This window comes from Anarhichas minor, unplaced genomic scaffold (genome assembly GCF_050575085.1).
Source record: "Anarhichas minor isolate MPS153535 unplaced genomic scaffold, ASM5057508v1 ptg000154l, whole genome shotgun sequence".
Lineage (NCBI taxonomy): Eukaryota > Metazoa > Chordata > Actinopteri > Perciformes > Anarhichadidae > Anarhichas > Anarhichas minor.
Window position 1 is genome coordinate 252,501 of NW_027466600.1, and position 17,067 is coordinate 269,567.

General features: G+C 41.0%; 1 protein-coding gene across 1 annotated transcript in view; it reads right to left on the reverse strand.

Annotated features, from left to right (window-relative positions):
• Positions 1–16,832, reverse strand: part of tjap1 (tight junction associated protein 1 (peripheral)) — a 22,654-nt gene extending 5,822 nt beyond the window's left edge. Inside the window, 6 exon segments of the mRNA XM_076085341.1 lie at positions 635–796; positions 1,495–1,523; positions 5,274–5,437; positions 8,961–9,024; positions 11,133–11,230; positions 16,594–16,832. Of these exon segments, the coding sequence (XP_075941456.1) occupies positions 635–796; positions 1,495–1,523; positions 5,274–5,437; positions 8,961–9,024; positions 11,133–11,189 (476 nt within the window). The 5' untranslated portion in view covers positions 11,190–11,230; positions 16,594–16,832.
• Positions 16,833–17,067: the final 235 nt, after the last annotated feature.

Here is a 17,067-nt window from a genome sequence, read left to right on the forward strand (position 1 = left end):
AGTTATAGACGGGTCACAGAAGAGTTATAGACGGGTCACAGAAGAGTTATAGAAGTTATAGACGAGTCACTGAAGACATAGAAACGAGTCACAGAAGAGTCAGACGAGTCAGAAGAGTTAGTCGAGTCACAGAAGAGTTATAGACGAGTTACGGACAAGTCACAGAAGAGTCATAAACGAGTCACTGAAGAGTCAGACGAGTCACAGAAGAGGCACAGACGAGTCACAGAAGAGTGATAGACGGGTCACCGAAGAGTTATAGACGAGTCACAGAAGAGTTATAGACGAGTCACAGACTAGTCACAGATGAGTCACAGAAGAGCTAGACGAGTCACAGAAGAGTTATAGACGAGTCACAGAAGAGTTATAGACGAGTCACAGAAGAGTCACCGAAGAGTGATAGACGGGTCACCGAAGAGTTATAGACGAGTCACAGAAGAGTTATAGACGAGTCACAGACTAGTCACAGACGAGTCACAGACTAGTCACAGAAGAGCTAAACGAGTCACAGAAGAGTTATAGACGAGTCACAGAAGAGTTATAGACGAGTCACAGAAGAGTTTTAGAGGAGTCTCAGAAGAGTTATAGTCGAGTCTGATTGAATATAACTGATCCGGATCATCAGAGTCCTCACCTGCGGAACTTGTCCCTCATCTTGTCCAGGTCGTCTCTGGTCCGGCTTAGCTCCGCCTCCATGTAGTGACGGCTGCTGTCAAACTCCGCCTCCATGGCTTCCATCTTGTGGGTGGAGAGAGAGAGGCGTCGCTGTAGATCCTCATTCTGCTGCTGGAGGATTCTGGGTAGTGGGGGTCAGGGGTCAGTGAGGTCATAACAGGAAGACGGTCTCTGAGTTTAACATTAAGTACATTTAAACAAACTACTGGGCTGTTGTGAGGTACTTGTACTTTAAATGAATGTAGTAATTTTAGTGTACTACATCTCAGAGGTACATATAGTACTTTTTAGTGTACTACATCTCAGAGGTACATATAGTACTTTATACTGTACTACATCTCAGAGGTACATATAGTACTTTATACTGTACTACATCTCAGAGGTACATATAGTACTTTATACTGTACTACATCTCAGAGGTACATATTGTACTTTATACTGTACTACATCTCAGAGGTACATATAGTACTTTATACTGTACTACATCTCAGAGGTACATATAGTACTTTATACTGTACTACATCTCAGAGGTACATATAGTACTTTATACTGTACTACATCTCAGGTAAATATTGTACTTTACTACATCTCAGGTAAATATTGTACAACTATAAATCATTATAATTAAAAGTACAATGAACACATCAGTTGGGAAAATCGTGGATGAAAGAAGAGATGAGTCAGTGCTGTTTTTAAATGATCATTGATAACTAATAATCATATGATAATCATCATGTGAGCTGATGAAGCAGCGCTAATGTTGATAATAATAATAAAAATAATATTACTAATAAAACATTAGATTGATATGAATCTCACCTGATCCGGTCAGAGTCTGATAACGCCTCCTGGAACACAACAAACGGAGGTCAGTCTCAGGTATTAATGTACAAATACATATATTTATTTATTAATACTTTATTAATACTTTCATCATAATCAAACAGAAATTATTTTCTTGATGTTTCATCACGTTACAAAGGTTTGGCTTCAAAGACAAGCTGTTTACAAACGTTAGAACATGAAAATATCTGTAACCCGACACTGCACAGGTGAGCCGATAAACGGTGATCTCATCGTCATTATCATCCTGTTTTCACCTGCTGGAGGCGGTGCCTGAGGACGGTCAGCAGGGTTATTGGAGAACTACAGGTCAGATTGTAATGAAACTTGGTGGAAGGGTGAAGCATTAACCGAGGAAGAAGCCACTGAAGTCTGAAGCGGATCGGAACCACTTCAAACATCCACAGTGTTTAAATCAAAACCCTTCTAGTTACTGAATCTATAGATTTAGTAACAGTTCATAATATATCAAATATTAATCATTTCATAAAAAGTTCAGAGCTCTTGAATGGAAACAATAACTACTATTCATCATTGTTATTGGAAAGATCAATAACCAGTTTCACTATAATCACTTTCATTTGATTCTTCTGGCAGACTTTTGGACTTTGAGAGCCAAAAGTGAGATTTTCTAACAAATCACATGCATGTGAAAATACTGCGAGGGCTGCTTCGTCGAAATTTTGTAGGGGCGCTATTGAGCCGATTTGCCACTCTGAACGAATAAAATCATATTATATAACTACATTTTGTGCTTTAAATGTGTGTGCCAAGTTTGCTTATGTTTCGAGCATTTGTAGCCTCTCAAAATTACCTTCGTTTTTCACGGCAAAGACTGCGTCGCCACAGCAACGGCGTTCAACGAAACATCAAAAGCTTCATGAACTGGCATTATGAACTTCTTATATTTGTGTGGAACTAATTTGATGTTAATTTGATTTACCTACTAAGAGAAACAAGCCAAAGTATAAAGACTTTAACTTCCTGTTACCAGTACTTGGCGCTATGACTATGATTCAAAATTGGCCTGCAGATGTCTTCAGGCCTGGAGTCTAATCAAACATGTGAAATCTGGTAAAGATCTGATGATGTGGAGTCGAGATACATCAGTTTATTCGTTCATGGCGAAGGATCGAAATTCGCCGAGCCATCACGTCGCCGCCCTTCAACAACTTCTTACAATCTTCACAATGAAGCATTATCAAGGTCTTAAGGCTGTTCTGACAACATTTTAGAGGGATCTGATTAATATGTGAGGAGCAGGATGTCAAAATACACAACGTACAACTTCCAGTTGCCACTAGGTGGCGCTATTACTATGATTCTAAATTGTCTTATAGATGTGTTCCGGGTCAGGATGTTATGACATATGAGAGATTTGGAGCAGATTAGACAATGTAGGGCCTAGTTACAACAACTTCCTGTTTCGTGACGAATGGTGTTTGTTTGCCGCCACGCCACGGACACATAGTTCGATAACCTTTTGATCTTTGAGTAACTTTTCACTGCCATGGTCTCAAGAGCATACTGACCGAATCTGAAGTCGATCGGATTAATTCTCTAGGAGGAGTTCGTTAAAGTAGGGCTCCTTGAAATGGTCCAAAAAGGTCATAAAATGAAAAATGGCCGACATCCTGTTTGGTTTAGTGAAAAATTCCAAGACGATTTTTTGTACGTCCCATCACGATCCACATACCTACCAAATTTCATACAGCTAGGTGAAACCCAATGTTGGCACTACTCAATAGGGGGCGCTATCGAGCCAATATATCATACCGCAGCTGGACACCCCAATCAGACTGCAATTTTCGCAAATTCTGGCTTGCGTGTCAAATTTCAAAAAATTGCCAGCATCCCAAGCACCTCCTTTTTGCAACAAAACACACGCAATAATAAACATTAGAATAACAATAGGTCCTCTGCTCCGACTACGTCAGCAGAGGACCCTAATAAATAAGTATCAATAAATAGTTAGCTGTAGCCGTACAAACATTGTTTATTGTTAAAATAAAAACATCAAAAATAAATATATATTTTGATTGTGACTATTGATTGATTGATTTGAACTCCACCTGACTGGAATTTTAAAACTTTCTCCTAAATTTCCTGGACTGCTGCTCTCATTCGACTGATCACACAATAGATCACATGACCGACATGTGACCCATCAGTGATGTCAGGTCAGTAAACGTCAATGAGACGACAGATGTTTCCTGTTTCTTCATCGATCTGTCGACGTATGGAAACCCGTCCTATCCCAGAATGCACTGGATTTTTACACAATGGAACCTCTCAGCTGATCTATCGCCTCCAGAGCCGTAAAATCAATGACTAAGCTGCTAAAAGGCCAATCAGATTGCTGCGTTCTGCAGCTGCAGGTTTCTGCTGTGATGATTTGTTATAAACAATTTATCAGTTCCCTGAAGTTCATTATTGGCGATCAATATCAGAGCATGTATATTACATCTAGAACTGTTTATATTATATAACTAAACATGTTGATGTGTTATAGGTATAATATATCTAGAGCTTCTTCTTTAGCTTAATATCATCGCTATCTGGAGACACCCAGAGAGGACACGGTCTGAACCTGAACCAGTGTGGACCTGGACCTGAACAAGAAACTTCATATCTTAATGCAGAACTTTAAGACCTTTCATAATAAAACATTTTAAGGAGGAGATGATGATGATGATGATGATGATGAAGGTGCCCCCCCTCTGACCTACCTTGATGTGGGACAGAAGAGACTGATTAGAAGCAGGAGGTCTGTGTTTGTGCCTTAGTGGCTCCTCTGTCTCCTGAACCTCCATCTTTACTCCTCTATTTACCCTCCACACCTCCTCTTTAGGCCCCGCCCTTTCTGTGATGCCACCGTGCGGCCGCGGGGTCTCCTGTCCCGCCCTCTCTTCCTGCAGCGGCTGGTACCAGCTGCCGGGCCGCTGCATGGCCGCCACCCAGTCGTCCCAGCGCCTCCTACGGTCGGCAGACGTAACCTCCTCCGCCCGCTGCTTCCTGTGGGCGGGGACGCCATGGCGCCGGTGGGGGGTGGGGCTTCCTCGCTCGCTGGAGGACGTCCTGCCCAGCAGCGTCAGGTGGGCGGGGCTTAGGACGCGACAGGTGATTTCGTCCAGGAAGTTGGAGAAGCGAACCTTCTCCTCCAGAACCTGCATCTTCCAGTTGCAGTCCGTCTTGCAGGGAGAAGGCGGGTCCGACGACCGCCGCGAGGCCGCCGCCCACTGGTCCGACCGGTCCAGAGAGCGGGTGGGCAGGTGGAGGAGGGCACCGCCATGCTCTCTGATGTCATCCAGCTGCTCCTCTGACTTAGACTTTCTGATGATGTCATAGGCGTGCTCCACGCCCAGCGAGACCGGCTGCTTCAGGATCCCCTTCGGAGGCGTGGCTGTCTGAGTGCGGTGGTGGCGCTCTCCTCTGGCGCCACGGGCGGAGGAGGAAGAGGAGGGTTTACTGGCTGCGGTGGGCTTTCGATGCGTTGGAAAATCCTCGCTGTCACAGCCGACGAAGACACTCGCGGTGACGCCCACCGCCGTGGTTCTGGTCCGGTTGTGCTGGTGGCTGCTGAAAAGCGGCGGGACACAGAGCTCCACGCTGGACAGACTCGAGATGTCCAGCTCGCTGTCCGAGAGCGATGAGGTTGCGAGGCCGCGCTGCGACCCGAAGCCCTGCGGCCACTGAGAGGTGGCAGTTGGGAGGCGGGGGAGGGGTGGAGTTGTGTTTAACGGGTGTCGGTTTACCTGTTTGATGTCGGGCTGCTGCGCAGGTGGAGGTGGAGCGACAGACGGGGCGTGACGCGTCTCGCGGTGCTGAGGAGGAGCCTTACGGTACGGCTTCCTGGCCGGGGCCGCACTCGTCATCCTGGGACTTCTTCTTCTTCTTCTCTGCTGTCGGTCTGTCGGTGCTGCCAGCAGAAGAAGAAGAGTTAGATAAACACGACGATGACGCCCGCCAACCGCCGCCGACCTCCGAGCACAACGCCTCAACCAGGACTGGACTCTGTCACTACTGTCACTGTCTCTCTCTCTCTGTGTGCAGATCAATGCTCGGTCGCCCCTCATCAACATCAAACATGCCTCCCTCTCACACACACACACACCTGCTCGTCTCTCTTTGTAGCTTTAAGAGGACGAGCCCGGAGGCTCTGACCTGCACTGTGAGGACATGTGTCCTCGTAGAGAAGTCCTCACTAACAAATCCGTCCTCACAAGTATATCATAGGTCCTTAGGGGTGTGTGTGTGTACTCCTGAACTATGACCTTTGTGAGGACCATGACCATTACTGTGAGGACATTTTGAACAAAGGTCCAAACAAGATTCTGTGTGTGTGTGTTTGACAATTGTGACTTTGTGAGGACCAGGTGTCGAACCTTCACTGTAAGGACCTTGTCTTAAAAACTTCCCTTTGTAGGATCCAAAACTAAAAACATAGATGAATGGTGGTCCTCACAAGTGTGTCAATACATGTACTGTGTATGTGTGTGTGTGTCTATGTGTGCTGCGTGCCTCAGGCGACACATTGATCTCAAACAGTTTCCAGGAAGTGCAGCTCCATTGATCTGAATGAGGGCATCGTTAGCATGTCAGCATTAGCATGTTTATGTGAATGACGCAGAGCTATCACAAGCTAACATGCTAACAGTAACACTTTACCCCGGAAGATGAATAAAATAATACACAAATAGTAAAGTATTGTTCTACTGGTTTCTAATGGTCTGATGTGTTCAGTGTTCTACTGGTCTGATGTGTTCAGTGTTCTACTGGTCTGATGTGTTCAGTGTTCTACTGGTCTGATGTGTTCAGTGTCACATGACCATGTTCTGCCTGAGGGGACCAATGAGGAGCCATCGATCACTGTGTCACACACGGACGCTGTCCGTCCTCAGAGTAAAAAAAACCCAGATAATTTGATTAAGTTTCAATGCGGCATTTCTGTCTTTGAAAACTACAATACCCATGAACCTCGGCTGCTGTTGCTATGGAGAAGGAGTCAGAATCTGACAGTGAACTGATTTAAACAGCTGGATGTTTTATCATCTACAAAGTGCAGAAAAAGTCGGGAAAAAAAAGCTCTGCGATTGGCTGTTTGTATTCTGAAATGCACCCTGGGAGTTGTAGTATACTTCTCTTCTTTTTGTAGCTTTGGGTTTAACACAGTTATTCATCTTTTGTTTGATGGAAAAATTATTTTTAGTTTTCAGAATCATTAAATCTCATGTTCAGACTTAAACTAACGACATGTTGGTCCGTCTCTCAATATGGTCTCACTTCCTGTTTGTGGCCCATTAGTTCCTACCTGAGACGTAATTCTGATATAAATATATATATATATTTATTAGTGGGGCAATGATTAAAATTTGTAATCGCGATTAATCGCATGATTTTTTTGCGATTAGTTGCGATTAATCGCATTGTTATGCGCAAAATTCAATAATGAATTCGAAAGTAGTGTATTGTGCACTTTTATTTAAAAGTACTGCCATATGAACTAAAGGTCAATAACATTTCAGGTTCTTGTTAACAGCAGTATTCCCTTTACACAGTAGCAGTTATAACACAGTTATAATGATTCTGATCATAGATATTCAGCCAGTGTTCACATCTTTATCTTCATGTGTGTAAGAGATGATATTTAAATATACACCTTGAAAACTGCAAACCCATCTACGTCATGTTGTGTTCTTTTTTTTATGTTTGTTAAATTCTCAGTAGCGATAATGTGAAGGATTTCAGTATTAAAAGTAGTATTAGTATGATTAAATAGCACCCCTAGTGGTAAATAAAAGTGTCACAATAATAAGAACGTAAAAAATATGTTAAGAGTCACAATATGTATACTTATGGAATGTATTATATGTTTACAATATTCTTACTTATAGAGGATATTAGATGTTACAGTATATTAACTCATTGAATGTATTAAACCGTAGAAGCATAGTCACTGTAGGTATTAAAACACTGTAAGAATAAGTCTTGAGGGTCAGATAGGGATATTCTGAGCGAGGCTTTACAGACATGCAGCAGAGAGGTGAAGCAGTGATACCAAATAAGGAGACATGCAGCAGCGAACGGAGGTGACCTAATCAATGGAGAATGTGGCCGGAGAGGAGATGGACAGACCGGCCATGCGGGCCACGACGGAGAGGAGTTCGAAGAAGTTTGCCACAAAGGATCGATATAGGGAGGGAACAGAATTCAAATGGAGCCAATCACTGATCGACACGGAGGATCATTCAGACGTTTTGGGACAGTTTCGGACACTTTCCGACTTTCAGGGGATATAAAGACAGTGTTTGAGAGAGTTTTCCTCAGATCATATATGCCTTCGTTTTTCAGATAATCAGCTGGCGAGCTGAGCTGTGAGTGAAGTGTGGTATGTGGTCTCTGCTCTCGAGAACAAATACTATCAATAGTGTAATTCAGATTGCAATTGTTAGCTTTGTGTAGTACATCAAATATTGTTTTGATTTTGAACCGGATCCAACTCATTTTTGGTGCGCATGCGCAGTAAGAAGTTCGCAGCAGCAAAGGTCCTGCGGCCTAGCAGGCTCTCATCCTTTGTTCCAAGACTCCACAAATTTGGCGACCACGAAGGGACCATTTGCTGGACCTCGAACACGGAGTGGACGAGGACGCTGACCACGATACCTTCTGGGCCCAAAGACAAAGAGGTAAGCAGAGCCTTTTTAATCAAATCTGAAGACTGCCTTTAGACTGCCTGTTTGCTGCCTTTAATTCAACCACATTCGAGTATATTAATACATTTCTGCATTTTACTATACTACTGTATTCTATTTCTTACACTGCTTTTTAGTGTTTTAATGACTGATTTTTTGTGTTTTAATGACTGTTCTTAATTGTTTTTAAATCTCCTTTTCTTTTGCCTTATGTTTTGATGCTTTTAATGGTTTTATGTGAAGCACTTTGAATTACCTCGTTGTTGAAATGTGCTGTACAAATAAACGTGCCTTGCCTCACGCACACACGTCACTGAATAATATTAGTGTATTTGTGAGGACTCTCTAATTCTAATCACATCCTTGAATGCTGCAGCTCTCGTCACCTCTTCTTTCTTTTCTTGTAACATTTTCTCTTTTCCACATTCCCTTCTTTGTGTCCTTGTTCTTCTGTTTTCTATTATTTATTCCCTTCTTTCTGCCCTCATTCACTTATTTCATCATGTCCGTCTACTTTCTTTTCTTCTTCCACTGGTTCTCCACCTCTCATTGGTTCTCTCCTTTTCTACCTGGACTTATTTCCAGTCTTACTTTCTCCTTTCTTTCTCATACTGTCATTCCTTTTTTTCTTCATCTCACACCCCTCACCCTCCTCTTCCTCTCTGAGCTGATTTTCTAAATAAAACATGTGTTTTATATTTAAAGTAAAAACGGGTACTGTAGGATGTAAGGTAATAAAAGTGTTAGTACCTGAAAGATGAGCTGTTCCACAGCGGACTACATCCACAGAAACACCTGAAACAACAAGCATCACCTGTTCATGTTCACATTGTTAAATCAGAAGAACGTGATCTGCAGACAGTTATAAATATGATTATAAACACCACTTCATATTTTAACATTACATTTTAACTCTAGCTTGTAAAATTTATATTTTAACAGAACACAGAACTGACGTATTCACATTAGTACTTTAAAACTAACTATTAGCATGTCAACATTATAACATAAACATTAAATTTAGTATTTTAACAATAGCATGTACACATTAGTGTTTTAACATAACATTTTAACAATAGCATGTAAACATTCATATTTTAACATAACATTTTAACAATAGCATGTAAACATTAATATTTTAACATAACATTTCAACAATAGCATGTAAACATTAATATTTTAACATCGCATTTTAACAATAGCATGTAAACATTAGTGTTTTAACATCGCATTTTAACAATAGCATGTAAACATTAGTGTTTTAACATAACATTTTAACAATAGCATGTAAACATTAATATTGTAACGTAACATTTTAACAATAGCATGTAAACGTTAATATTTTAAAAATAGCATGTAAACATTAATATTTTAACATAACATTTTATCATAAACATTCAATTTAGTATTTTAACATAACATTTTAACAATAGCATGTAAACATTCATATTTTAACATAACATTTTAACAATAGCATGTAAACATTAATATTTTAACATAACATTTTAACAATAGCATGTAAACATTAATATTTTAACAATAGCATGTAAACATTAATATTTTAACATAACATTTTAACATAAACATTCAATTTAGTATTTTAACATAACATTTTAACAATAGCATGTAAACATTAGTGTTTTAACAAAACATTTCAACAATAGCATGTAAACATTCATATTTTAACATAACATTTTAACAATAGCATGTAAACATTAATATTTTAACATAACATTTCAACAATAGCATGTAAACATTAATATTTTAACATAACATTTCAACAATAGCATGTAAACATTAATATTTTAACATCGCATTTTAACAATAGCATGTAAACATTAGTGTTTTAACATCGCATTTTAACAATAGCATGTAAACATTAGTGTTTTAACATAACATTTTAAAAATAGCATGTAAACATTAGTGTTTTAACATAACATTTTAACAATAGCATGTAAACATTAATATTGTAACGTAACATTTTAACAATAGCATGTAAACGTTAATATTGTAACAATAGCATGTAAACATTAAGATTTTAACAATAGCATGTAAACATTAATATTTTAACATAACATTTTATCATAAACATTCAATTTAGTATTTTAACATAACATTTTAACAATAGCATGTAAACATTCATATTTTAACATAACATTTTAACAATAGCATGTAAACATTCATATTTTAACAATAGCATGTAAACATTAATATTTTAACATAACATTTTAACAATAGCATGTAAACATTAATATTTTAACATAACATTTCAACAATAGCATGTAAACATTAATATTTTAACATCGCATTTTAACAATAGCATGTAAACATTAGTGTTTTAACATAACATTTTAACAATAGCATGTAAACATTCATATTTTAACATCGCATTTTAACAATAGCATGTAAACATTAGTGTTTTAACATAACATTTTAACAATAGCATGTAAACGTTAATATTGTAACAATAGCATGTAAACATTAATATTTTAACAATAGCATGTAAACATTAATATTTTAACATACCATTTTAACAATAGCATGTAAACATTAATATTTTAACAATAGCATGTAAACATTCATATTTTAACATAACATTTTAACAATCGCATGTAAACATTCATATTTGAACATAACATTTTAACACTAACATGACCTTATTAACTTTAGTATTTTAAAAATAAGTGTTTGACACTAGCATGTTAACACTATTCTAACATAACATATTATGAATGTGATTATAGGCCCAGTCTACACGATGAGATAATGTCACCATAACAATCGCCAGTTTCTTTTGAACAAGTAAAATTTCCACAGCAAACAGTCTAATGTCTGTTCTACGTTCATTCTAGAACCTTTTTGTTTCACCTAAGCCTTCATGTCATCAGTCTCAGGTGAGTGTGTGTGTGTATACATCCTCACCTCGCACATCAGCGCTGAAAACTCTTCATCCTCTCTGCAGGTTTGGTCCTCACACATTCAGTGCTCTTCCTCCTCTGAGCCTCGTCCTCAGGACTCACCTGAAACATAAGACGTCCAGGTGGAAAAAACACCGTCAACAGCTGCTATCAGTCTGTGACTCACCTGAGAGGAGTCAGTATGTGACTGTGATAGTGATATTATGAATATATTTTGGGCTAGAAGTGAAATGTGGTTCAGTGAACATGACAAACTAGATCACACCGATACGCCGCCGCCGCCCCCCCAGCTGAGGGAGTGACCGACATCAGCCAATCAGAGAGCAGCCACCAGGTCATCCTACCCATAATCCTCTCTGAGCGGAGATAAAACCCTGTGCAATTTAATCCCACACACACACACACACACACACACACACACACACACACACACACACACACACACACACACACACACACACACACACACACTAAGTTAGTCGGCAGAAAAAGTTATTTTGATAATTAATGAATTGATTTTCTAAAAATTAGCCGACTGATAAAAATGTTTTATGACTCATTCAGGATTTTGTTCTGAGGTCTGTCAGCCCAGATGCATTGTGGGCTGCCGGTCGGACAGAACACATTACCCAGAACCCCCTTCTCTATTGTCGGAGACGTTGAGGTGGATCTGTGGCGTTTAAATGATTCATAGATGAGTTATATTATATAATAATGAAAGTAGCAGCATGTTAGAGAAGGAGAGGACGCGTCAAGGACACACTGACGTCTCCTTTGTCCAACGCATGAATAAAACATAAACATTTGCTGTTTTCTGATCTTCACCATCACAAAAGTTCATTTTTCCTTAATTATTTTTGTCAACTTCACCTCCTCTCCTCACTGTTTCCATGCTTCCTTCCCTGCCACCTTACTTTCTGTTTTCTTCTCTCCTCTTCTGTCCTTCATGTCCTCTTTGTGTTTCCTTCTCTTCCACTTTGTTGCCTTCATGTGCTCCATTTTGCCATTTCCCTCTCTTCCTCCTTTTATTTCCTGCACACTACCTCCTTCTTTCCTTCACTGCCTCTTTTTGTTCCCTCCCGCTCATTTACTTTTGTGTCCCCTATCTCCTCTTTCTGCTTGATATTTACTATAATCTCATGTTTCCTTCACGTAGTTTTTATTTCCTTACATCAGTCATTGCCTCCTGTCCTGTGCTTTCTTTTCATTACTTTTTTCCGTTATTTCTACTCCTCCTTTCCTTCATGCCGTCCTTCCCTTCCTCTTCCTAGCTGTAAGGAGACAGTTGACCTGGTCTGAAGGTCTGAAGGTGAGGTGGATCAGTAGACTCAGAACATTTCTGCTCCACTGAAGCAAACGCAACGAGACGACTTCACTTTAATAAAATATAAATGTGGACCTTCTGAGAATAAAACCATGTGAACATTAAGTGCTCTTCATCCTCTCACCTTCATGTTCAGTCATGTTCTTATCAAAGACATGAAAAGGTTGTATTATGTTATTGTTGTTTAGAGCTCTGCTCTGATTGCTGTGGTTTCTACTCCGTCATGCTAATAAAGATCAGCTACTGTTATCAAGGGGGATAATTACCGACCTCTAGAAGACTACCCTCCATCTCTGGGGCGACTAGCGTCCCTCTCTGGGGCGACCAGCATCCTTCTCTGGGGCTACCAGCATCCTTCTCTGGGGCGACCAGCGTCCATCTCTGGGGCGACTATACCAACCTTCTCTGAGCGACTTCTTTCCTTTTTGGGGTGACTACTGAAATCCTTAAGTGGCTGATGACTTTTTTTTTTTCTATCTGTGCTGAGAATCAGGATCTGGACGTGGGACGCAGCTTTAGTCTGACGTTAACTTCACAGGTTCTTGATAAGCTGAGCTCATATGACAAGACTCACCTGAACATGAAACCAAACTCATGGAAATAGAAACCAAACAGACTTCATCCGAGACTGAAACACACACCCAAGCAGGTGAACACAGCTCAAATTCGTGACGCGCGCAGACACACACACACACACACACACACACACACACACACACACACACACACACACACACACACACACACACACACACACACACACACACACACACACACACACACACACACACACACACACACACACACACACACACACACGCGCACACACACACACACGCACACACGCACTCTCTTAACTAATGTCTTTCATCAGCTCCGTCTCATAAAACCAGACTGACAGAGTCCAGACCGGCAGAGTCTGGATCAGTCCACATCAAACAAGAGTCAGATTCCCTGACAGCAGAACGACCTCACTTCCTGTCACTGTTTGCTGAAATCACAAAGACAACACAGACTGTTTCCTAGTAACAGCACAGCTCTATAGGAGTCAGTGTGAGGGATCATATTATTATTATTATTATATATCGATTATATCGTCCAAATGCATCACAATCACAGACATTTAATAAGTCTTGTGTCTGTATCACAGCCTGATATCTTAATTAAAAACACATCAATCTACATCCACAACATACTCACTACAGCACAGGTCTTCAGGAGGAACCAACGGGCCACACAGGAAGTCAGACCGGATAGAGAGACGGACCAACACACTGAAGAGACCGAGGCTGAGGTCTAACAGTCCTTTCTTCTTCAGAAGGTTCCTCACTGAGTGACCTGAAGTCTCTAAGAGTGCTTCATGATAACAGCTGTTAGAATCATCTAGATGCTAAGGAAAGGTGCTTCAATGCTTCATTTCCTATCTCCTTTAGCATAGGAAACACTGGACCTTCCTTTCGTAGCTCCTTTAGCATAGGAAACACTGGACCTTCCTTTCCTAGCTCCTTTAGCATAGGAAACACTGGACCTTCCTTTCGTAGCTCCTTTAGCATAGGAAACACTGGACCTTCCTTTCGTAGCTCCTTTAGCATAGGAAACACTGGACCTTCCTTTCCTAGCTCCTTTAGCGTAGGAAACACTGGACCTTCCTTTCCTAGCTCCTTTAGCATAGGAAACACTGGACCTTCCTTTCCTAGCTCCTTTAGCGTAGGAAACACTGGACCTTCCTTTATCAAAGGAAAGGAGATAATTCCGACCTACAATTCCTTGTGGTGGCAACATTTAAAGTGATGCAGCATGAAAACAAACGATATGTTTATCTCACAGGTTTAAAAATTATACTCATACAGTCATAAAGTAATAAAGTAAAGTAATGAGATTCATGTTGATGAAGATGAACAGAGACAATCCTTTAGCTTAATTTGATGTTTTTAATTACTTCAAATATGTAACAAAAAAATAATGGAATACGAAATAAAAAGAACAGTGAATGTTTTAAACGTTAACAGTGTGCACAACTACACACACGTGAACACAGCCGAACACAACTACACACACGTGAACGCAGCCGAACACAACTACACACACGTGAACGCAGCCGAACACAACTCCACACACGCGAACGCAGCCGAACACAACTACACACACGCGAACGCAGCCGAACACAACTACACACACGCGAACGCAGCCGAACACAGCCGAACTAGGGCTGGGCGGTATGACCAAAAATGCATATCATGGTATTTTGTAAGATTCTTGCGCTTTCACGGTATATCACGGTATTTTTTTTAATTTAATCACGGTATTTAATTAACGCCGAAAAGAACCATTCGGCCAACTGGCCAGTGAACAGCTGTTTGTGTGGCGTGTCTTCCGTTCTGTCACTTCCTGTTTCCTTCACCTACATTCCCCTGGGTCCTAAGCCCCTCCAAGTACAGCTTCTTATCACCCTCTATGTACCAACATACATTTATAACAAATACCACACATATTACGGTAATCAGTGTTGCATATGTGTCTGACCTAAATACCTTTTTGTTGTTCAGTCTTTGTTCATCCTGCATCGCTCTGTTCTGTTCTTTAATGTAACGTTACTGGAGCGACAGAGCCTCTCCCAGCTGTTAGCAGACTGTTAGCTAGTTTTACCCAGCATGCAGTTCGGCGGTGAAATTTTATAAATGTACAATTATTAGTGTTACAAATTGTTTATGTGTCACAAACTGTTGTGTCGTGGTGTTTTGTTGTTAAAGAGCGTTAGTTGTGGGTTATTAATTGTTATAAAGTTATAACCATGACTAGGGTTCCCTCTCAACACACTTAAGACAACTAGCTCCGACTGTAGCGCTCATAGCGGCCAACAATATATTCTGCTGCCTGTTGAAGAGCGACAGCAGTTGTGTATGACGATATATGACCGATATGAAAAATTTATATCATACGGGAAATTGAACCGTATACCGCCCAGCACTAAACTGACCACAGCTGAACACACACCTGAGCCTTAAAGTGCTCTCCCTGTTAAATGTTTACATAGTATTACAGGTTATTACCCAGCCCACCTCAGGTGTGTTGAACTTTGACCTCTTACAACTTGACACATCTGAACTGTGTATCAGCAGAGTTCAGAGTTCACCTGATAAGAGCTGTGAATGAACACCTGAGAACAGTTACCTGGAGGACAGGTGAGCTTAAATATGTGACCAACCCATGAATGATTTCAGGTGGAAGAGTTCACCTGTCTACTGATGAAGAGTTCACCTGTCTGTGTCTGTCTAAAATCAACATTGAGTCTGGTGAACAACAAATAAAGACTTTAATGAGCGAACACGAAACATTTGTGTTAAAATAAAACACAAGAAGAGACGTTGGAGGACAACGAGACCAGGTCTGGACTCACTAAAGTAGACTTCTTCTGATCCACATTACATTACAGTCATTTAGCAGACGCTTTTATCCAAAGCGACTTACAATTCAGAGTCTATCACATTTCTACACTGTAGGCACAGCTACGGGAGCAATTTTTGGGGTTAAGTGTCTTGCTCAAGGACACATCGACATGCGACTAGCAGAGCCGGAGCCGGGGATTGAACCGCTGACCCTCTGATTGAAAGACGGCCCTGCTATCCACTTAGCCACAGTCGCCCCATCCACGTCTGTTCTTTCACAACTGGTAAACAAAAGTCCAGAACTTCACTCATTAAACTGGTTGATTTGGTTTACAAAAATATATATTCCATTATTTAGGGTCCCTGGGGGTGTCTTAGGGTCCCTGAGGGTTGCTGAGGGTTCCTATGGGTCTCTAAATGTCTCCAAGGGGCTCTAAGGGTCTTGGACTCCCTGAGAACTGGGTCACTTTGCCCAGGATGTAATCCCGCCTTGTGATTGGCTGTTAGAGGCAGGTGGGTGTGATGAGGGCGTGTCCTACAGGAATCTGTAAAACACGCACGCACGCACACACACACGAGACAGTTCCCCAGTAAAAACATTGGGCGGAAAGTGCAGCCCTCAGAGCGGTCTCACAGGCTGACGGCGGACAGACACGACGGGCCGAACCGGGCCTGAACACTAACCCGGGACAGACCTGCTGCGGGTCTGACTGTGGCCCAGTTCACCGAACAACAAACAGAACTACAGAGCTTACCTGTGAGTCAGCGCGGAGAGCAGACTAAACTTTAGCCGGAGCTCCGGTCCGCTCCTCCGGTCTGAGGAGGAGATCAACATCCGGAGGAGACGCACCGAGTCTTCTTCTTCTTCTTCTTCTTCTTCTTCTTCTTCTATGGTGTCTAACGGTCACTCACAGCCGATAAAGTTCATCTGCTGCTCGGCTCAGCTGTCGCCATCTTTACCCGCGGGGCATTATGGGTAATCCTTAGGAATCCTCGAGCCCGTCAGACGTCCTGCGTGATGACGTCACACACCTTAATGTGGACGGAATCAAATAAAATGATTAAAATACTTTGACTCTAAATATATAAAGAAATACTTTTACAACATATTCTGGTACATGTTTAGTCCTCAATAAATACTCAAGTAATGTACAAAAACCTCAAAATATATATATACAGAGACAGACAGAGAGAGAGACACAGACAGACAGAGACAGTAGATGACAGTA